Below are 22155 nucleotides of genomic sequence, written 5' to 3'. Positions count from 1 at the left end.
CACCAGTATTTGAACAAAGAGTTTCTGCTCCTTGGAGTTCTGTCCCTGTGGGAAAGGAATTCCAGTAGCCATGGGCTGGGGCCATAGCCAGTGGGCCATATGCCTTCTGGAGATCAACCCTCAGGAAATCTGGATAGCTGTAAGTACTGGATAATGTCAGCCCTTTATTGTCACTGTCCCTATGATAATCAGGACTCTCCTCCCAGCTAGGCTGCTGGGCGGGTTTCAGACACACAGTAGGCTCTTGATTATCCTGGGAGCCCCGCCCACCCTGTCCCAGCCTTTCCCCTACTTCGGGGGCGGGGACAGGTTAATACAAACCGAACCTCCCTGCCCCTCCCATGCAGAGCTGCTGGAGGAGACCAGCAGGTAAGCGGCGGCCGGTGCTGGGCGGCTCAGGCCTGTGAGGCCACAGCTGCAGGTACCCGGGGCCGGCGCGGGGTGGAGGAGGGGCAGTTGTCTGAGGACAGAAGGTAGCCCATGGCCTTTCCCCTAGTTTGAGGCTGCTGGGTCCGAGGCGGGAGGGATAGGAGGAAAGAAGGGCCTCCTTCTTTGCTGGCCAGTGGGTAGGGTTGGAGTTAGGACAACTGGAACCGGCTGGGTGGACCAGACCCTTCCTCCCCAGGCCAGAACACTGGACCCTCACTGACCTCTGCCCAGCTGCATCTCCACGCTTTTGGGACCTCTAGATGGCTGCTTCTGCCAGGTGGGGCTGGAGCCTCACCAGCCTGGCACCAGGGCTGGGGGTTGGGGGTTGGGATGGGCACCAAGCAGAGGGGAACCCAGCCAAGGTCAGCCCCGGGGGAGGCCTGAAGCCCTTCCAGACCCTGGGAGGGAGGAGGAGGAAGGGAACTTACAGTCCCAGCTGGCCCTCCTGGACTCCCGTTATCTCCTTGTTTCCTCCCTGGCAGCAAAGCCCAACAAGCCTGGGCATCCTCAGAACCTCTGATGGAACTTGAGCCCAGAGAGGGTGAGCAGCTTTCCCGAGGATACACAGCAGGGGGCATGGACAGGGTGTGTGCCAGCAGCACCTCTTCTCTGGGCCTCGGTTTCCCCAGATCTGTGAGAGGGGAACATAGAATTGGAGGAGGGAGACCTGGGGGAACTCCAAGACAAGGAGAGGTGAAAAAGGCCTTTTGATACGCATGGATGTGAGCTGTGAACAGCTGGGTGGCTAAGCCAGGCCAGGCATCCAGCACACCCAGCTGCTCCTTTGCCTCCATTTCCTCCTTACCTCAGCTCCTCTTTTTGCCCTGCCTCTGTCCCTCTGTCTTTCATTTTGCTCATTTCTGCTTCTAGCTTTTTGTTCTTTCTGTCTCTCTGTGTCTCAGTTTTTTCCTCCATTTCTCCCTTTACGTTTTTGGTTTTGACCCTCTCAGTCTCCCTGCTCTGTTGACTCAAAGTCACCCCACTCTTGCCCAGACAACGTCCCCACCACCATAATCATATTAGGATGGAGACCAGCCCCAGACCCACAGGGAGAGGTCCGCAGGACTCACCAAGGACTCCAGCAGCCAGGGACCTGGGACAATGCTGACTAAGATCCTTGTCCAGACCTTGTCAGACCCTGGCACTGCCTAGGGCCACCCTAGACGACTCAACCTGCATGGCTAAGGCAGGCTCTGTTCGTGGCCCAGGCTTTGGCAAACCAGATGGCCAGCTGGACACTGAGAGAGGACAGGACCCTAACCTCATGGAGATGACACTCCAGTGGGAGAGACCATCGCTTAACAGGCAGACAGAGATTTACTCCAGTAACAGAGCTAATGCACCATAGTGCTGAGAAGGAATAAAGCAGAGAGCCGGAGAGAGTGCCGGGGTGGAGGCGGCTTGGGCTCTGATGTTAAGGTCACACAGGACCTTCCCTGCCTGGTCGGGGAGGAGATGGCCCAGTGCATTGAGGGTGCACTGGCCCTGGGCGGGAACTTCACACCAGCTCCCTTCACTCCCTTGGGCCTGGGACTTTCAGCTTTAGATGTAAGAATGTGAAGGACGGAGACACCTTTGCCTGCGGCTGTCCTGGCTTCTCTGTCTGTTTGCCCACCTGTTACAGGAGCATCTTAGGTGTCTCAGTCAAAGGCTTAGGTTTCTGCTCTCCTACAATCACGGAAGGGGCCCCAGGATGCAGGTATGTCTTGAAGCCTCTCTCAGGTTCTTTGGGGTCTGTACCCCATTTCTCCCCTTCCCCCCACAAGTGCTGGGGAGGCCTGGGGGTAGAGGAAAGGGATCCTGCTCAGCTTGGCTGGTACAGCCTCTTCACACCCGCTTACCCCCCAGGGCTTTGCTCATGTTATGAGGTCTGAGTCCACAGTCAGACATGCCTGGGCTCAAATCTCAGCTCCCAGATGACCAGCTGTGTAACCTCAGATAAATTACTTGCCCTCTCTGAGCCTCAGTTTCCTCATCTATAAAATGGAGATAATCATAATGCCTACTTCAGGACTGTGGAGAGGAATTGATAGATAATATGTGTAAAATGCTTAGAACAGAGCCTGTCAAGACATGCAGCCAATAAAAGGCAGCAGTTGTAGTTGCTGTTGTGATTATTACTGTCTTATCTTTTCTGCCTGGATTACTGCACCAGTTTCCTAATGGGTTAACAAGTTTCACTCCTGCTTCCACCCTGGCCTCACGTGATTCTCCTCACAACAGCCAGCATGATTCTGTTAAAAACTGAATTAGAGCCGGTCCCACCTCTGCCTAGCAATGAGGATTTTGGCTTAGAGAAAATATCCAAACTATTGCCTACCAGACCCTACATGACCAGCCTGTCTCCACTTGCACTGCTGCAGCTACCCTGGCCTCCTGGCTATTCTTTCAACACCAAGATCTGCTTCTGGGACACGGCAAGTGAGGCCGCACCCCAGGGCCATTGCACTTGCTGTTCCCTCCCCCTGCACTACTCTTTCTGCTGACATGGCTCACTGCCATACATAGTTCCTTCATGTGCCCTCTGACAGCCCCATTTAGGATGGCAGCCAGCCTCCGCGATTGCCCCCTCCCCCAAGCTTCACTTTCCTCCACAGCTCGCATCAGTGGCTGACTTGCTCTGTATTTCTGTCATTTTGCTTAGTGACTGCTTCCCACACTTCCCTGAGAGCAGAGATTGGTGTCCAGAACACAGCAAATGCCCAATAAATACTGATTAAATGAATGAACAAGAACTGTAAGGTCACTGTAGAAAAAATAGAAAACAAAGATGCATTTAAAAATATATATATATCCCAACCCACTCTAAGTGTTAGTCACTCTGAGCTACTCCTTAGCTCTCTGAAAACAACCGGGCCTCTACACATGCAGTTCCCTCTGCCCATGATGTCCCCCCACTCTTTGTCATTGATGGTTTTGTCCCCCAGGTCCAGGAGCATGTGGCACATGGTGTGGCTGGCCAGGAGTGAGCCAGGGCAGGGGAGCCATAAAGGAGATGGGTCATTCTGGGCCATACCACCAACATAACTGTTCTCCAGATAAAGAAATGGACTAAAATTGCCAAACCACTCCCCTCAAATTACACAGCTATGCTGGGTCCTAGATCATAACCCAGAGAACTCAGCTCCGTGGGCGTGGGGGTTCGGCTTTCAGTGCATGGGACCCATTGTACAGAAATGAAATTCAGGCTCTTTACCTGCGCTGTCTGCCCTTACCTTCCCGTCAAGCCCACTGCTCCAGCCATACTGGCCCAGGCTCACCCCTGCCCCAAGTTCTTTACAAAAGCTGTTCCTGCTACGTATGGGTATTTATGACAGTCATGAGCCACTTAATGACGGGGATATGTCCTCAGAAATGTGTCCTTAGGTGATTTCGTTGTTGTACAAGCATCATAGCGTGTACTTCCCCAAACCTAGATGGTGCAGCCGACTACACACCTAGGCTATATGGCAGAGCCTATTACTGCTGGGCTGCAAGCCTGTACAGCTTGTTACTGTGCAAAACAACACAAGATTAAGTCACCCACAAGAGAAAATGATGCAATCGAGAGACGGTAAACATGGGATGTACGAGGCTGCTGCGAACACAACGTGGCACAGTTTTACAGCAAACATTTTTGGAATAAGTAGAAAGAATACATTCTAAGATAGCAATAGAAAGCATAGTATGGTAAATACATAAACCAGTAACATAGTTGGTTATTATCATGATCAAGTGTTATATACCGTACATAATTGTATGTGCTGTACTTTTGTACGACTGGCAGCACAGTAGGTTTGTTTACACCAGTATCACCACCAACACGTGAGGAGTGTGTGATGCTATGATGTCACTAGGTGATGGGAATTTTTCAGGTCCATTATAATCTTATGGGACCACGGTCATATATGCAGTCCATCAGTGACTGAAATGGCAGAATGCTGTGCGTGACTGGATTGTTTTTTTAATTTTAAAATGATTTAAACATGATCCAGCTGGAAGTGATTTGGGGGGCAGGGTAAGAAGTAAGAAAGAGACCCAGCTTTGTTCTTCCCAAATGACTACTCAATAGCAAGTCTTATTTTCTAACTGGTTCTATGCAGGAAAACTACATATTTATAAACAGGTAACTGGCCTCCTTGCTGACCCCTTTCATTAGCTTAACAGCTTTTCAGATGGTAAAGGTAATCGTCTCCTGCAAATTCACCTCCTCTCTTTAATTATTTACTTCTTCCTCTTTATTAGGCATGTCATTTATCCACTACCTTCTGCTGTCAAGGCCGGGAAAAGACCTTTGCCCCAAGTTGACTCCTAACCTTTTGATGTCTCTCAACAATTAATTTTGTTGGATTTTGGGTTTTGATCAAATCCTTGTTGGGGTAGGACCTGAGTTTCTGGGTTGGAGCCTTAATAGTAAAGGAGATAAATACACTTGTTCATTTTTGGTTACTATAATTGGTCAGTGTACATCCTTAAACATATATCTCTGTACATTGAGCTAGGGTTTTGCTGTGTATAAAATTAGAGTGGCTTAAACAAGATAGAAGCTTATTTACAACTTAAACAATGTTAAATAAACAGAACAGTTTAGTGGCAGGCAGAACAGGGCTGGTATGGCTGCTCTGTGCCACAAAGTCCTGAGAGGTCTAATCTCCATCTGGCACCCACACTATCTCCCACGGTGCAAAATGGCTGCTGGAGTTCTGGCCATCACGTCTGAGTTCCAGATAGCAGGGTGGAGGAAGAGCAAAATGGCACCCTCCCTTATCTTGAAGGAGATTTCTCAAGTCCCTGACAACTTTATTGTCCTGGGCTTGATCAGGGCCATGCCTAGCTACAAAGGAGGCTGGACATGTATCCTTTGACTTGGTGACCATTTGCCCAACCAAAAATCGGGTCTCTGTAACAACTAACGAAGAAGGAAAGAGTGGCTGATGGGAAGCATCTAGCAGCCTCAGCCTTGGAATATCATACAACTCTCTACCTACTTTTTCTTCCCATATTGTTTCACCAATCATAATCAGAGCTTGGTCTGAGTTGGCCCAGGGCAGCTTTTTCAGTGGGATTCTGCCTGCTTCACACCAGATTCTGGTCTCAGGTGAGGTGGGCAACCATCACTTGTTTCTGGGTCTTCTTGGAGAGTATAGTGGGAAGCTGAGAAGCACACCAGAGCTCCTGGTCTTTGAAAGAGGTCCTCTCCCTCCTCCACTCCACTGACCCCCCAGGAGGACCTGCCTGCGTTTTGCAGCCACTGAGTTACCTACCTTGGCCAAGGTAGGGTGGGAAACTCTGCCTTCTCATCTAGTCCCAGCAGTCCCCTTCTCTCCACACCCGAGTCACCTCTACCTTGACCTGTGATTGCACTTGAAGTCTGCAACCCACACACCTCTTCCTCCGACTTTTCTCTGGGGACACCCCTGTGACTTTTCTCCTTGTTATCGTTCAGAGCTCCGGACACAAAGTAGATGCTTAATCATCCCTTGTTGATTGATTAGGAAGAAGTAATGATAAAATTTTGCCTCCATTAATTACTTGTGTTGTGGTAACCAGAAGTGTGTTCAAGGTAATTGAATGTCTTCAAATGCAGTTGAAATCTTTGCTGAAATAGTAATCAGAGCAGTTAACGTTTGCTGAGCATTTGCTCTGTCAGACACCATTCTAGCATTTTGCAGGTTCATGGTCATTGCAATCTTGATGGCGGTACTGGGAGCCTCCCCATTTTGCAGAAGAGGAATCGGTCACAGGAAGTTAAGTCCTTTGCTCAGCTTAGAAGGGTTGAAGTTGGGATTTGAACCCAGGCATCTGGCTCCAGATGTTACTATAGGAGAGAATAGTGGCTGAAGTCTGAGACAGAGAGAGGCCCAAAACTGGATTCCAGCCCCACCGTTGCCCCGGCTTGTAAGGGATCCTGGGCAAGCCACACCTCCCTCTCAAAAATAAGGGATTGCAGTGCCTACAGGGCCAGGCAGGGCCCAGGCAGGTACCCTAAGGTAAAGAGGGTCAAGAGTGATTGTTGCCATATGAGCATGCATGGTGTGGTCTTCCAGAATATTCCCGAGAAGCCAGAAATCTTGGGTTTAGTATGCCACCTCCTGACTTGCGGATTTTGGTAACCAATTGCTTATAACACACAGCAAACCAAAATAACACATCTGTTGCCTGGTTGAGGCCCAGAAGTTGCCAATTTACAAATACTGAGCTGGCTAGATCATCTGAAAAGTTCTTCTGCCTTCAAAATGCCAGATTCCAAAGCAGACTTCTGCCCTCTAAGAGTGTCAGTCTCCCCAGAAATGTGCCTGCGTACGTCCACACCAGAAAACCTTACATGAAGGGAGCCTGGGGCCCAGTGCTGGGCGGCCAGAGGAGCTTTCCTGGGGACGGGGTCCTGCAGAAAGCTGGGCTGCAGAGGAGGAAGGGGGGTGGTGCAGCCAGGCAGGTGGCAGTTGCCTGGAGCTGCTCCTCTCCTGGCTCCTCCCTGGTGTCCCCAGAGCCGAGCTGTTAGGTCATCTTCACAGGTTAGAGAACAGAGTTTAAGTGACTCAGCTAAGGTGGCGGAGGGGGACTGAAAACAGGTCTGACTGCATTCTGCTCCAGCACTTCCCAGAGAGGAAAAGAGGTGGCTTTGGGAAACGGTGGAGTGGGTTTCCCCAGTGGAGGAAGGTGGAGTGGGTTTCCCCAGTGGAGGAAGGAGGAAGGGAGTCAGTTCTGATTTGAGAGTCAGTTCTGAGTGTGGGAACCCTGCTGTGGTGTCAAGACTTTCCTGGGTAAGGCGTTGCCACAAGGGGCACTCCTGAATGTTCCAGAAGAACAGAGACAAGGTGGTAAAGACTGACAGTGTAAACTGAGCAGAACCAAAGGATCAGGGGTCACCACGGGGTCACGGTGGGGGGAGCCAAGTACTGTAGGAGACCCACTCCAAGTCCCACCTCCCAGTCTTAGGAGAGCCCCTCCAGCCCTGTGGACCCCACCCCATTTCCCATCTGTGAAAGGAAGTGAGTGATTGGCCCAATCAACATTCCTTTCCAAAATGGTGCTTGAGCCACCAATGATTTTAGGTGGTGCCTCAGAGGGATTTTTTTTTTCCCCTTTCTAATTTTGAATAGTCAGGTGTTCATTTTCATGTGAATTAGAAAAAATAACTATGTTGGTATACCTGGCATTTCACCATAATGAAAATAGCGAACCCTTGGTGAGAGCTTACTGTGTGTCAGGTGCAGTTTGAGACAAGAGAAACTCAACATATTTGCATCTCTTGGATACTGTCATTGTCCTTTATTTACAGATGAGGAGAATGAGGTACAGAGAGGCAAAGTCACTTACTTGCCCATAGTCACTCTCCTAGTACGTAAGTGGCAGAGCTGGGTTGAAGCCCAGGCACCTGGCTCCAGAGTTTCACTCTGGCCTCTCCAGTATTTTTACTTAGACTGAGGGAAGATGGAAGAGAGTCACATCACAGGTAGTATGACACAGGTCATTGTGAAGGTGGTAAACAGAGGGCAGAAGGGTTCCAGAGGGCTCCGAGGACCTGTCCAGCTAGGGAATTCTATAATTTCATAAGAAAAAGGCCAAATTGGAATTTTATAGCAGGTAACCATATTTTTGTAACAGGTAGTATGTTTATGGTTCACAGGTCAAAACCCTAGAAAAAAGATCTACAAATCCTTTTTTCTTTTCAAAGATTTTATTGGGGAAGGGGAACAGAACTTTATTGGGGAACAGTGTGTACTTCTAGGACATTTTTTCCAAGTCAAGTTGTTGTCCTGAAATTCAGTCTTAGTTGTGGAGGGTGCAGCTCAGCTCCAGGTCCAGTTGCCATTGCTAGTTGCTAGTTGCAGAGGACGCAGGTTCCACCATCCCTTGTGAGACTCGAGGAATCAAGCTGGCAACCTTGTGGTTGAGAGCCCACTGGCCCATATGGGAATCGAACCGGCAGCCTTCGGAGTTAGGAGCATGGAGCTCTAACCGCCTGAGCCACCAGGCCGGCCCTACAAATCCTTTTGTACAGGTGCCACAAACATCCCAGCAGTTCCTGCGTGTCCTTCCAGGACTGCTTTGTGCAAATGCAAGCAAAGAAAACATATTCTTCCTCCTCTTCCCCTGTGTTCAAAAGGCAGCACACTGTCTGCCTACCTTTATGTTGTTCATTTGTCAACGTAGCCTCAGGACCTGTCCCTGTCAGCCTGGGAGCTCTCCCACGTTCCTCACTCTTTTTGACAGGTGTATAGCATTCCAACTCATAGGCATTCTTTTCATTGGCCCCTCCTCTGTGGAGAGGCACTTGGGCCAGTTCATGTGTTTTGCTATTACCAACAAGGTCGCGAGGAATAATAACCTCATACGTGTGTCATTTTGTCTAGGGCAGGTAATCTTTGGAACAATCTCACGGTGAGAAACGGCACCTTGAGTCATTGTTAATGGACATTTGCCATGATAAATGAAGGTGATATTCTTTTCATATGTTTAAGGCTTATTTGTACTTTTTTTCTGAACTGTTCATATCCTTTGCCCATTTCTCTAGTGGGTCTTCTTGTTCTTAATTTTCTAAAAATTCTTTATATATTAGGAAGCTGAGCTCTGCCTGTGTCTTACATTGCAAATATATTTCCCCGACATTGTCCTCTGTCTTTTGATCTTGCTGTTGTTTTTTTGCCTTTTTTTGCAGAGGGTGTTTTGTTGGTTTATTTGTTTGCTTTTGTGTGTTTTCATATTTATGCAGTTGAATGTATCAAACTTTTCTTTGGCAGTCTCTGGATTTACAAGTCATAGTTAGACAGCCTTTCCTCCTGGAAGGTTAGTTATAAGGGAATTTGCTCCTGTTTTCTGCTAATAAAAAGCCAACTTGTTCATGAAAAGGGGAATGAGAAGAGAAAACTCTGGGCCCAAAAACCCAGCCTTTTGCTACACTGTGAACCTGCCATTGCTCACCTGGTATTTTTCTCTGTAGGCCCTGCTGCAAACTAACCTGGGGAGGTGGCAGCCTCTGGCCCAAGGCAGGCATCACCATGGCCCTCCTGACACACCTGTTGGTCTGCACCTTCGGGATGGGCTCCTGGGTAGCCATCAACGGGCTCTGGGTAGAGCTGCCCCTATTGGTGGCAGAGCTGCCTGAGGGCTGGTACCTGCCCTCCTACCTGACAGTGATCATCCAGCTGGCCAATGTCGGCCCCCTCCTAGTCACCCTGCTCCATCACTTCCGGCCTGGCTGCCTTTCTGAGGTGCCCGTCATCTTCACCGTGCTGGGTGTGGGCACTGTCGCCTGCATCCTCTTTGCCTTCCTCTGGAACGTCACCTCTTGGGTGCTGAGTGGCCACCACAGCGTCACCTTCATGGTCCTCACCTTTTTCCTGGCCCTGGTGGACTGCACCTCTTCCGTTACCTTCCTGCCCTTCATGAGCCAGCTGCCTACCCACTATCTCACCACCTACTTTGTGGGTGAAGGACTCAGCGGCCTCCTGCCTGCCCTGGTGGCTCTTGCCCAGGGCTCAGGGCTCACCACCTGCGTCAATGTCACTGAGACCTCTCACACCACCCCAAGTCCTAATACCACCTGGAGGACCGACACTCCACAGGTACCTGGCATCACCCAGAGCTGGTACAGTGCTCTGTACTTCATCACAGCAAGATTACTTGTTTCTGACATGTCGGGTGGACCCATGTTCTTGACCTGGCTGCAGTTGAGATGACCTGGGAGAGCTACTGAAACAGACCAGTGGGCCTCTCACACAGCCAGATCAATTAAATAAGACTCTCTGAAGGTGGGGCTTCCCTGAAATCCTTGAGGTCAGATGTGTATTGGAATCTGGGAGTTTCAGATTTTAGAACACACCTGCCCCACCTGTTACGCAGTAATCCAGTACAGTGACACCGCTGTAAACGGCCTCATACCCCGTCAAGTGTTGCTGCCAAGTGAGTCATGAAAAAATTCTGAGCTTTTTGGATTTCCAAATTGCAAAACAGGGATTGTGAGTTTATATGTATTCAAAATTCCCCACATGCTGCTAATATACAGCCAGGGCTGAGAACCATAGAGTTTAGACATTGCCTCAACACCCCCTGTTGTTAAAACGTCTGTCAACGTAAGAAACGTCCAAATCTGTAGAGAATTTTTATAAGAGTTTATTTGAGCCCAAACTGGTGACAATTGCCAGGAAGCAAGATCTCAAATGCCTTTGGAGGATAATAGTTTTGCAGTTTCTTTTATGCATTTGAAATTCAAGAGGGAACATAAGGAAGATTACATGGAGGTGGAGAAGGCAAGATGGGTACTGGATTACAAAATAGTTAAGATTCTGTGCTCTCTTGAGGATGATGAAGCCTTTGAGGGTCCTTACTCGGGATTTCAAAGGTGTGTTAACCTAGATACACAGGAACAATGGGCAGGGCTTGTTTAAGGCAAAGATAAGCCTTTCACTAAAGAATTTATATGCCTGGGCGTGACTATCCTACCATGATCTGCCCAGTTAGGACTTTATGCTCAGATCACCCCATGAGGTTACTTTCCATAGAACCCCTTTTTCCAGCCACATTTCAAACTTTTTTCCACTGGATATTGGACAACGTACATGTGTCTGGTGTTAATCCAAACCACAGCAGTACAGCAGTGGTTGCAAACCAGTGGCCTGGGCCATCGTAGGTGGCGAGCATGTTTTTTTCTTTTTCAAGTGTTTGAACTAGTTGATGGCATTTAAATTTTTTGAAATTTCACATATATGAATTTAGATGTATGGCAATCTCTTGGAAAGAGACCTGGCCACACCCGGCCACAACACCACAGGGGGACTTGGGGTGCCGCTGCTCTCCTGCTGGCTGGTCCCCCAGCAGCCCCTCCTCTGAACATATTTGTGGTTGTCAGCCCTGGAGAACAGTAGAGTGGGAAGAGGTAAAGCTTCTGAGTCAGAAAGAACCTAGTGGACTGGGTTTGCCACATGCTTCTATGACCCTCAGGTAAGACGAACTGTTCTGCTACTTCCATTCCCTCTAAAACCGGGAAGAATGGTCCCCACTGCACAGGGCTGTTAGGAGGTGCAGGTGAGCTGAGGCGTGCCAAGCGCTGGTGCCTCCCAAGCAGTCAGTCAGTGTGAGTACTTATTATCATTACCTTAGTAGTTCTGTGTATATCATTCATCACACGCTTATTAATAATAACGCATCATATTTATGGTTCATTATCATTATTAATGCTGTCGTTCACTGTGTCCCACCGTCGCCTAGGCATCCGATGACCCTTGTCTCGTCTTTCCCCAGGGAGATAACAGCACTCCTGTGTCTGGTCTCAGTGGCATGGCGCTCTCCACGGGCCGTCTGGAAAGCCACTACCTCCCCGCCAACTTCTCGCCCTTGGTCTTCTTCCTGCTCCTGGCCTTCATGATGGCCTGCTGCCTCATCGCCTTCTTTCTCCTCCAGCATTACCCCAGGCACTGGAAAACCTCCACAGAAGACCTCCTCACCTCCCAGGTCACCCTCTACGCCATCCGGCCGCTGAAAGAGGGCCTGGGCCCCCCAGGCCCGGGGGATAGCAGTAAAGGCCAGGGGCATCTGGAAGAGAAAAGGGCCCCTCACCACCTGGCCCAGCTGACCTTCATCTATGTCCTGGTGGCCTTTGTGAATGCTCTCACCAACGGCGTGCTGCCCTCTGTGCAGACCTACTCCTGCCTGTCCTACGGGCCTGTCACCTACCACCTGGCCGCCACCCTCAGCTCCATGGCAAACCCCCTGGCCTGCTTCTTCTCCATGTTCCTGCCTAACAGGTCTACCCCCTAATTGGCCCTGGGAAACTCTGTTTGGGGGTGCACTTCATTCCAGAAGCCAGAATTCCAAACCCCACCATCAGGCTATATGTGTAGTGCTTAAGAATATGGCTCCTGGGGCTTGACTGCCTGTGTTCAAATCCTGGCTCTGCTACTTACTAGCTGTGTGATAGTGGACAAATCACTTCACCTCTCTGTGCCTCAGATAATAATCTGGAAAATGGGGAAAATAATAGTTCTACCTCCTCAGATTGCTGGGAGTATGAGATGAGCTAATTCGATAAAGCTTTCAAAGCAGTTCCTGGTGCACAGCAGGCCCAGTGCATCTACCATCACTGCCACTGGCCCACGAAAAGCAACAACCAGGCCGGAACCGAAGTTCCCATTTACAAATGGAAACCCTGAGGCTTGGAGAAAGGGCTGGCCCTGGTCTCATTCCCAGGATTTCAGCCCTGCCCTCCTGCCTGTAGTCCACGCTGTCTCCCTTGCAGCTGCAGTTCTAGAAGAATGACTGGGCAAATTGATAAAATGCAGATTGAGCCAGCCTAAATTGGGACCTGGGATTTCAAATTTTAATAAGTAACCTAAGTGACACAAGGACTTCAGACCCCCGGAGGAGAAAGGCCCACCTTGGGGTCATGAAACTTTAAGTCCCACAGGCTCCCACCCACCCCTCTGCCCTGCACGACCTCACTGGCTCAGTCCTGCACGTACCCACCCCCGTCAGCGCTGCCCACCCTGGCCTGCCACAGCCACCTCCTCCGGCCCCGGAAGGAGTGAATATAGGAGACTTAGACGGAGAAAATGTCAATTTGCCGGAAAGCTGAATTTTCTCCCTGGGGCTTAAAAACTGTGGAAGGAGGCTGGAGATTCTGGAGAAGCAGGACCAGAAACCACAGACCTGTGAAATCTGAGATGCTCAGAATGTTAGAAATACAGAATCTGCGAGTCAGGGAATCTAAAAATCTGGGAGCAGAAAGAGTCCTTCGAGGCAGGGGCAGACCCTCTACTTTCACCCAGGACACAGAACAACCTTGGTGTTCTGAAGAGTATGGCTAGGAAGACCCCAGGGGCAGTGATTTCAAAGGAAGGACAGTGTCCTCACTTGTCAGACCTGGGTCTACGTGGGAGGCCACCAGGGACCCCATATCATACAAACCTCACATTGTAGATAGGTAGCTGAGGCCAGAAGGAAAGGGCCACCCCAGATCAACACCACACCCTGCAGTGCCAGTGCTGTGATCAAAGCCACCTTTTCCTCAGCCTGGCTTCTGGCTGAGGTTGGGTGTGCTGCAGGAAGAAATGACAGCAGGTAAAATACCAGGTACGGCCCACAGCGAGGGCCAGGCCCTGCACATTCTGCTCCCACAGGCCCCCACATCCCTGCAAGACTCATTTTGAAGGTGAGGAAACTGAGGTGTAGGGATTAGTCTCAGCTTAATGGTGGAACTAGGATTTGAACCCGGTCTGTGCAGCACCAGGGTCCTTCTGTTTCTCCTGCTGGGATGCTGGGCCCTACCATTAATGCTCAGGGTGACTTAAGCCAGCGTTGTCTGTCAGGAGCTTCACTGACCCACTTGAGCCAGGTGGCCTGGAAGTTTCCATGGGTCTAATCTCTAACCCTGGAGATGCTGACCATTCCATGTGGCCCCCAGGGCAGGGGAGGCGGAGGTCAGGCCTCTCACCTCCCCCACTCTTCCCTAGATCTCTGCCATTCCTGGGGGTCCTCACAGTGCTTGGGACCAGCTTTGGGGCCTACAATATGGCCATGGCCGTGATGAGCCCCTGCCCCCTCATGCAGGGCCACTGGACTGGAGAAGTCTCCATCGTAAGTATCTGCTCCCACAGGTGCCCCCTCACCTAGCCAAGGCCTGGGGAGACCCTGGGTATAGCCCTTCCTATTGACCAAAGTTGTGGTTGCTTATTCCTGAAGCCCCAGATTGGGGGGCAGGGATGCTTCTCGTTTGGGAGTGGAGACTTAGGAAGGTGAGGTGTCTGGTCCAAGGTGATAGTCCAGCCTGAAAGCCACAGTCTTTCCACCATTTGTACATCAGCAGTGGCCTTCTCCCAGAGGCCCTTGACTTGATCATGGGGGACAGAAAAGCCACTGGGCTTGGGCTCTCCTTTGCCCTTGGGTAGGGGTCAACTCATGGGGTTCCCTTAGCCCTGCTAGGTCACCCTTCACCCTTCGCTCCTGGGGGTCGCACCATAGCCCCGTTCACTCTGCATCTCTCACCCTATCTCCGCAGGTGGTCTCATGGGTGCTCTTCACTGGCTGTCTGAGCTATGTCAAGGTGATGCTGGGAGTGATCCTGCGCGACCATAGCCGCAGCGCCCTCTTGTGGTGTGGGGCGACAGTGCAGCTAGGCTCGCTGTTCGGAGCTCTGCTCATGTTCCCACTGGTCAACGTTTGGCAGCTCTTCTCATCCGCGGACTTCTGCAGCCTGCAGTGCTCTGCCTAGGCCCACTAGAGGCACCTGGAAACTGGAACCCAGAGAGGCAAGGCAAGGGCCCAAGATTACAGGGCAAGTGGCGGGGGGTGGGGGGTCTCGGAGGCAGAGCCTGAACCATCAATACAAACTCCCCTCGGTAAGGTGGGGAATGCCACAGGCCTCCCATGGGACCCGGAAATGTAAAGCACTGCCCTACCCAACTCTGAATCACAGTGCCTACAATTCCACCCTTTCAGAACTTCCTTCCCCTCTTGAGAAATAACTGACTGAAAGCACTCAGCTGGAGGCAGGCTCAAGGGTGTTAGAAGGGAAAGAGCTGGGAGGGTGAGCTGGCCTTACAAGCTGTGTGACCTCGGGAAAGTCCGTTGATTTCTCTGTGCCTCTGTTTCCTCATCCATAAAATGGGATTATAATAAACAGCACCTACCTCAGAGGCTTGGCACAGGGATAAAAGGGAAACACACTGAGCGTGTAGCAAGCCTTCCTGGGGCACTTCCTCATCTGATGCCCGACAGTAATAACAGGAGTACAACACAGCCTAAAGTGACCAGAGGGCTGGAGAGGTGACCCCTGCCCCATATTCTTTCCCCACTATCCTCACAGAGGAGCTTCTAGAAGACAGATGACTAATGGGATCTCAGGTATGTTGGCTCCCTGATTCCCAGTATGGATGGACAACGTCCCTCACAGACCCCTTTCCATCTCCCCTCCAGACCCAGGAAGGCCTACTTCTTGGACAGTAAGTGACCTTCTGGGAGGCAGAGAGAGGTGATGAGGCGAGGGGCTACACCAAGCCTCTGAAAGTGAGTCTCCATCCAACTCATCAAGGCTAAAAAGTGGACACTGAGGACCCCAAAAAGCATTTCTCCCAACTGCAGGGAGGAGTATGGGGGAAGGGTGTATTAGCTCTCTGATTGTTTTTTGGTTTTACTTTTCGTTGGTGTTTTTTTGTTTGTTTGTTTGTTTTAAAAAAGACATTCCCTGCTTTTACACTAAGATCAGCCTTCCATGAAAAAGTCCACATAAACCTCTAAAATGTATCAATATCATCAGTTTTCAGTTGGCTCCAAGGTCAAGACTGAACTCAGAAACAGACAGAATCAAGTGCTTAGAGAATGTCTGGACCTGGCGTTTCTTTCCTTTAGTGGTTTGGTTGGTTTGCTTGCTACCACTCCTGCTTTTTAATTTATTTTTAATAGATAATATAGTCAACATGTTTCAAAAATCAGAAAATATAAAATGGTGTTCAGCAAAAAAATGTCATCCCTCTCCTCTTCCCGGTCTGCCCAGCTCCTCTTACACACACACACAAGAGCACTTTTCTTAATCCCTTCTCTTCTAGAGATTATGCCAATATAAACAAATACAGAGTCTTTTTACAGAAAAAGTAGTAAACTACTGTGTACTTTGCACTTTAACTGAGAATGAAAATGGAACGTGTTCTTGTTCTTTGTCATGACTGCATAGTATTCCACTGTATGGAGGTACGAGATTCATTTATTAATAAGTAGCCCTTTGCAAAAAGACATTTGAAGGTGTTGGAAACAAAAATTAAAAATAAAATCACCTGCCAACCCAGAAAACCTCTCCACAAAAGCAAAAAAAAAAGAAAGAAAACAGTTTTATTATTGAATATGCATTAAACCAGATGGTGGTACACATCCCAGACAATCTGCTAAAGAGATTGCAGAGGCAGAAAGAAACCCCATCCTGCTTTTATATACAAGCAGATACAACCAATTACATCCACGTTCTCAAACAGTAGCTAGTCCTCAAGTAGGAGGGCCAGACAGCACCATCTGTCACATAGTTTATCATTGGGGTGGCTATCTGTGTTAACTAATTGTCCTTATCCACAGGAAAAGAAACTCATATCTTTATGAGAGGAGGTTGTTTTGCAACTTGGAGCCCAGCGCTGAAGTTAGGCTCCCACCCTCCCACAGAGACTGGGCAATAGAGGTGCTGGGTTACTTGATGTTTACATTACGAAGAGATGGCTCCCAGGTCCCTGAGAAAAACATTCCTGGGTGGTAAACCTGGCAAGAGGCTTATTCAGCTTTTTTAAAGAACCGCATACATCTGAAAGGAGCAGAAAAAGAATTTACAACTTTTCTAAAGTAAATGCTCTAAGTAAAGGGAGAAGGGGTGTCTCCCTTTCTGGCACCAGGGAGAATATTTTTTAAATTTGTATTTGCCCTTTCAAGGGCATTTGGGTTGTTTCCAAGCATTCCCTCCCGGAAAGAATGTTGGAGTGGATTGTGAACAAGAAACACTCTCTGTGCTGACACGTGAAGATGCTCCAAGAATAATTACACACATGGAGAGTAGACGCAGAAGAGCAAGTACAGTATGGAGCTGGCTACGCTAATATATTCTGACAAGGACCAGGTGAGAGGGCAAGTGACTTGGTGTCTGGAAAAGGCACCTCTATTTGACAACCCTCTCTGTGGTTTTGCTTTTTTACTCACCACCCTTGGAACTCTCAATGACGCTGACGGCCTTGAAGTTAACCTGCATGAGTTAGAACACTTCCATCCCCTCTTGCAATGGGGATGATAAAAGCACTTCCCTCTCACTTTGTAAGGTCTTCTTATTTTTCAGTTAACACTGTCTAATGCTTCAGACAGACGGTCCATGAGCCTCCAGGTGTGTCCCAGGCCGTATAAATGCGATAGTGAGCTAGCAGGGGTACAGACAGCGAAATGATCTAGCCAGAGTCCGCCAGAAAATGGGCCACAACGTCAGGGCCCAGACTCTGGCTCTGAATACAGGGTTCTTTCTAATGAGCTGTTGGCATAAATACTGAGACACACTCCAGAATTATCCTGAAGGAAGGTGGCCCCAGGAACCTGAATATGTAAAATCAGGCCAAGACTGCTTTGAGGAGAGGCCCACAAAGCCGTCTGAAAGAGAATTGGTAGGGTTTCCACCAATACGCTTCCTCGGGGTTGGTCAGCACTAGAATGACGAAAAAGGGAGTCTCTACCCTGTTCATCCTCACTAATGTCCACCACAGTGACCATCAATTTATGGCTCTAAAGCGCCTTCCTGCTGCCGCCCTTCCTGGTTGGCTGGGTGCCAGGGCCTGGGGCCATTCCTGCGGTTCCCTACTGAGGGCCTCCCCATGCCTGGGCTCTTCCTGAGACTTTACTGATTTAATTCTCCCAGAAGCCCTAAAAGTATTTCTTGTATCATCAATCCAATTTTGCAGATGAAGAAACTGAGGCACAGAGAGGTTAAGTATCTTGGCTGAGGTCACACAATCAGTGAGAGGCAGAACCAGGACTTGGACCCAGGCCACCTTGGCTGTGTATTACATGATCTTTCTGTGTCAGAGACACGAACCTCAAACCACGTGAACCAGTCAAGAAAACCTTAGCTTCAGGTGGAGATAAACACCTCCCCTGGCTCACTGTCTTCTAGTTTGAAATGCAAATATTACAGATAGAAATAGAAAACTCCAATCCACTCCCATGCCTGACACTCCATCACCCCCCAGCGCGCACACACACACACACACTCAAATTCCTCTGGAAATGAAAAGAAGGGAGGAGAAATTCGTGCTTCGGTAGGCAGGACACACACACAATCTAATGGTATCACTTTAAGAATGGTTAGCAAAGGGGCTGAAACTTGTCAGAGGTTTGTCACCGTGTCTTGCAATTCTGGTTTTGCAATGGGATGACCTTTTCTGGTTTTCTTAATGATGTTTATAAAGGTAAAGCCTGGTGGGAGTGCCATGGTAAATATTAGTGTTGCCAGGACTCTGCCTTTCATTTGGAGATTGCTGGTTGAGCAGCTGACTTCTGGGGTTGCCGTAGAAAGAACAGCTGCTCTATCACAGCTTGTAATTAGGTCTAGGCTGGTGTCCTCTCACACGCTACCATGTAAGATATAGAACTTTCTGTCTTAGTGAAGAAAGATAGTATTGAGAGAATGAAAATAAGCAACAAACAGCACTGCTAGTTGCTACAATGTCCATTCTCTTATTTCTTTCATAGTCATAGAAACCCTGACTTTTAGCTGGGCACATGGTAACCCACAGTAAAGACCACATTTCTCAGGTTTCCTTGTGGCTAGGAATGGCCATCTGATGACATTTAGACAACAGTTATCTACAGTTATTCTTGTACACAAGAATAATGTGTACAGCTTGTAGGTTGTGTATTTAAAAGGCAGGGGCAGGATCTCCACTTCCTATTTACCCCTTCCAGCTGGTGGAAATGCAGATGTGATGGCTGGACCTGGAGCAATTGTATTAGACCATGAAGAAAAAGCCACAGGTTGAGAAAAATACAGGAAGAATATAGAAGGAGTCAGAAAACCATGATTGTGGAGCCACCATTCTGCGTGGGACCCAGATTTAATGTGACAGAGAAATAAGTTTCTATATTGTTTAAGTTTCTATAATGTGGGAGACATTTTGTTATAACAGCAGAATTCTCATATTTGCATATGTATGTTTCTCGATATCTATACATATATGCATACATACAGTCACACACGTACTCACGATCACACAGAAAGAGGATTGGAAAGATATATATCAAAATGTTAGCCTCGTTAGTTCCAGAGGGAGGGATTTCTGAGGGTTTTTTTCCTTCATGATACATTGCTGTACTCTGAATTTTTTCTTTGAGCATGTATTATTTCAAAGCTCAATAAAATAAAATCTAAAGAAAGAAAGGTTCCTATAAATAGATCCTATTGTTTAAATCACCTTCATTTGCTTCATATGAGCATCCAAAGATCTCAGTCACTCTTTCTCTCTAGCACACACACACACACACACACACACGCACGCACACACGCACATGCACAGACAGATCTTATGGAATATTTGGCTTTGTTTCTTGTGGGTTATGAAACTTTTTTCAGATGTTCTTTTTACTGAACAAAATGTCTTGGAGATGGTTCCATGTCCCTATGTATAGGATAACCTTGTTTCTTGTAACCAGCACAAAGTACTTTCTGGCTGGGCTTTACTGAATGGTCCCTGTTGGTGGACATCTATACCGATTTTAAGCTACTGAAAAAAAATGCTGTGATGAAAGTTCTCAGACCTGCCTCTCTGTGCACTTGTACAAGGCTTTGAAGTAAGAAGCCTTGTACATGGGTTTTAATCTGGCTCCCCTGATTATTTGCTATGTGACCTCAACTTACTGTGCATTTTTGAGTCTCTGTCTTCTCACCTGTAAAATAAGGAAACTAATGAAGTTGCCCCGTGAAGTCATTGTGAGGACAATAACAAATAAAATGTATTTGCATGTCAGGCACTTTTCTAAGCGCTTTCCATGAGTTAACTAAGTTAATGCACACAACAGGGTGACATGAGGTAATGTTTAGACAGATGCCCTGAAAGTTTTCTAGAAGGTTCCAGGTTTCAGACAACCAGCATAAAATCCTCTGGTTCAACCTGCGCATGGAACCCTTCCACAGACTTCTTAGAGGAGGTGGTCAGAGGAGATACTTGTACGATTTCAAGCTTTTAAAATTTATTGAAGTTCATTTTGTGGCCTAATAATATATGGTCTAGCCTAGAGAATGTTCCATGTGCATTTGAGAAGCGTATGTGTTCTGCTGTTGGTGGTAGAGTGTTTTATAGATGTCTTTTAGGTCTAGTTGTTTATAGAGTTGTTCAAGTCTTCTATTTCCTTGTTGATCTTCTGCCTATCCATTATTGAAAATGTAGTATTAACGTGTCCAGCTGTTATTATTGAACTATTTCTCCTTTCAATTCTGTCCATTTTTGCTTCTTATATTTTGGGGCTCTGTTGTTAGGTACAGATATGTTTATAATTTTTATGTCATCCTGATGGATTGACCCTTCTAACATTGTAAAATGTCTTTCTTTAGCTCTTGTTACATATTATGTTTTAAAGCCTATTTTTTTCTGATATTAATAAGGCCAATCCAGCTTTCTTATGATTGCTATTTGCATAATATATCTTTTCCATCCTTTAACTCTCAGAGTATTTGTATCTTTGAATCTAGAGTATGTCTCCTGTGGGCAGTAGATAGTTGGAGCTTGTTTTTTGTATCCTGTCAGAAAATCGCTGCCTTTTGATTGGATCCATTTATATTTAATGCTATTATTAATTAATAGAATTGAATTTACGTCGGCCATTTACGTTATGTTATCTGTATATTTCATGTCTTTTTTATTCCTCTAGTCTTCCCTTACAGCTTTCTTTTACATTAAATGAGTATTTTCTAGTGTAACATTTTAATTTCTTTAAAAATTGTCTTTTTTTAAAAAAATTGCTGCTCTAGGTTTACCATATATGTCTCCACTTATCAGAATCTACTTCAGATTTATGCTAACTTAATTACAATGAGGTATAGAAATGTCACTCCTACATAGCAATATTCCTTCTTCTCCCTATTTGTACTATTCTTGTCATATGTATATTACATCTTATATGTTGCAAACCCCATAACACACCTCTAGGAATCCTCACTAGAGCAGAAAGGAGGTGAGGGGAGGGCAGCAGGAATCATTGGTGAGATCACCTGATTCCCCCCAAATCTGTTCCAGGCTCCAAATCTAACAGCAGCCTTCCCTCCAAGAAACTGGAAGAGGTCCCTTATCCCCCAACCACCATGCATACGGTCCAGGCTGGCTCATAAAGATCTGGCCTGACAGTGCTCAAGACACTGTCCACTTAGGGCCTGGACCTGGGGTTACACGTTGCCCTTGTTGAGGTTCCTCTTTGACACTGCAAGTCCCATTCCCATCACCATCCCCTTTCCTAAGATGGGGAAACAAGAAAGTCCCCCCACATTTATTGAGAAAGCATTGAATTCCTAATGAAATAGACAATCATCTTATGGATGAAACTAAGGAGGCTCAGAGAGGTCAAGTAACTGAACCAGGTCACATAGCTGGTAAGTGATAGAGCTCGTGCTTAAACCCAGGAAGTCTGGCTCCAAAGCCAATAGGCATGGTCACTCCACTGTGCTACTACCTGAAGGTGATTGTTAGAGAATCCATTTCCTCCTGACAGTGGTAAATGTTTAACAACTCTAAAGGAAAAAACTCCTGTTTCTATTGCCAATTTCTGTGGTGTAAATACTCTCACTGTTGCTGATTTCAAGCTACAAACATGATGGTACTGAATGAAAAGTTGGGAAAAGATGAGTATGATCAGCTCTCCCGAGCTGGTGCAGGCCACTAAATTGGCCAGGCTGGAAGCCCACGGAAGGGTGAACAGGCAGTAAGCAAGGGAGAACGGGGGTCTTTAACGTAAACTTTCCCACTAATGAGCTCGCTGGGCAATCTGAAGTGCTAACTATTATTCCTGTCTTTCAGATGAAGGAGCTGGGGCTCAGCAAGCCTTATGAATTGTTTCAATACACAGTTACTGAGCACACAACCAGAGTGAGCCCTGGATGGAAAGGGCCAGTATTTGGGATGCAAAGATGAGCCAGACTGGGTTCTGGCTTGCCTAAGATGCTTGTGGGCCGACAACAGATACACACACATGTACACATGGCTCCCATGGGGCCTCCATTCAAGTGGTTAACATGATGGTTAAGAGTGTGGG

At 47.8% G+C, this 22155-nt stretch overlaps 2 protein-coding genes across 5 annotated transcripts in view; one reads left to right on the top strand and one right to left on the bottom strand.

Annotated features, from left to right (window-relative positions):
- FAM110A (family with sequence similarity 110 member A) overlaps positions 1-22155 on the bottom strand; it is a 65441-nt gene that overhangs the window by 31617 nt on the left and 11669 nt on the right. The window lies entirely within an intron of this gene.
- Positions 317-20791, top strand: SLC52A3 (solute carrier family 52 member 3). 4 transcript variants are annotated; one of them, XR_004421844.1, is made up of 6 exons: positions 317-369; positions 9353-9977; positions 11653-12155; positions 13860-13983; positions 14405-15249; positions 16468-18125. XR_004421844.1 is itself a non-coding variant. In XM_033095380.1 (6 exons), the coding sequence occupies exons 2-5, from the start codon at positions 9411-9413 to the stop codon at positions 14615-14617; spliced, it is 1407 nt and encodes a 468-aa protein (XP_032951271.1). In that variant the 5' UTR covers positions 317-369; positions 9353-9410; the 3' UTR covers positions 14618-14654; positions 18823-20791. The 4 variants fall into 4 exon arrangements, 3 of the variants coding, with proteins under 3 accessions (XP_032951271.1, XP_032951272.1, XP_032951270.1); XM_033095380.1 differs by lacking the exon at positions 16468-18125 and adding an exon at positions 18823-20791 and having other exon boundaries at positions 14405-14654; XM_033095381.1 differs by having other exon boundaries at positions 14405-14654.

Source organism: Rhinolophus ferrumequinum, chromosome 23 (genome assembly GCF_004115265.2).
Source record: "Rhinolophus ferrumequinum isolate MPI-CBG mRhiFer1 chromosome 23, mRhiFer1_v1.p, whole genome shotgun sequence".
NCBI classification, from domain to species: Eukaryota; Metazoa; Chordata; class Mammalia; order Chiroptera; family Rhinolophidae; genus Rhinolophus; species Rhinolophus ferrumequinum.
This window is presented reverse-complemented; position numbering and strand designations above follow the sequence as displayed.

What these genes read in the sequence shown, in the direction of transcription:
- SLC52A3 (XM_033095380.1), top strand. Translation starts at nt 9,411, where the DNA reads ATGGCCCTCCTGACACACCTGTTGGTCTGCACCTTCGGGATGGGCTCC. An exon ending in GGAGGACCGACACTCCACAG is followed by an intron (nt 9,978 to 11,652) that starts GTACCTGGCATC and finishes GTCTTTCCCCAG; the next exon opens with GGAGATAACAGCACTCCTGT. An exon ending in TCCATGTTCCTGCCTAACAG is followed by an intron (nt 12,156 to 13,859) that starts GTCTACCCCCTA and finishes ACTCTTCCCTAG; the next exon opens with ATCTCTGCCATTCCTGGGGG.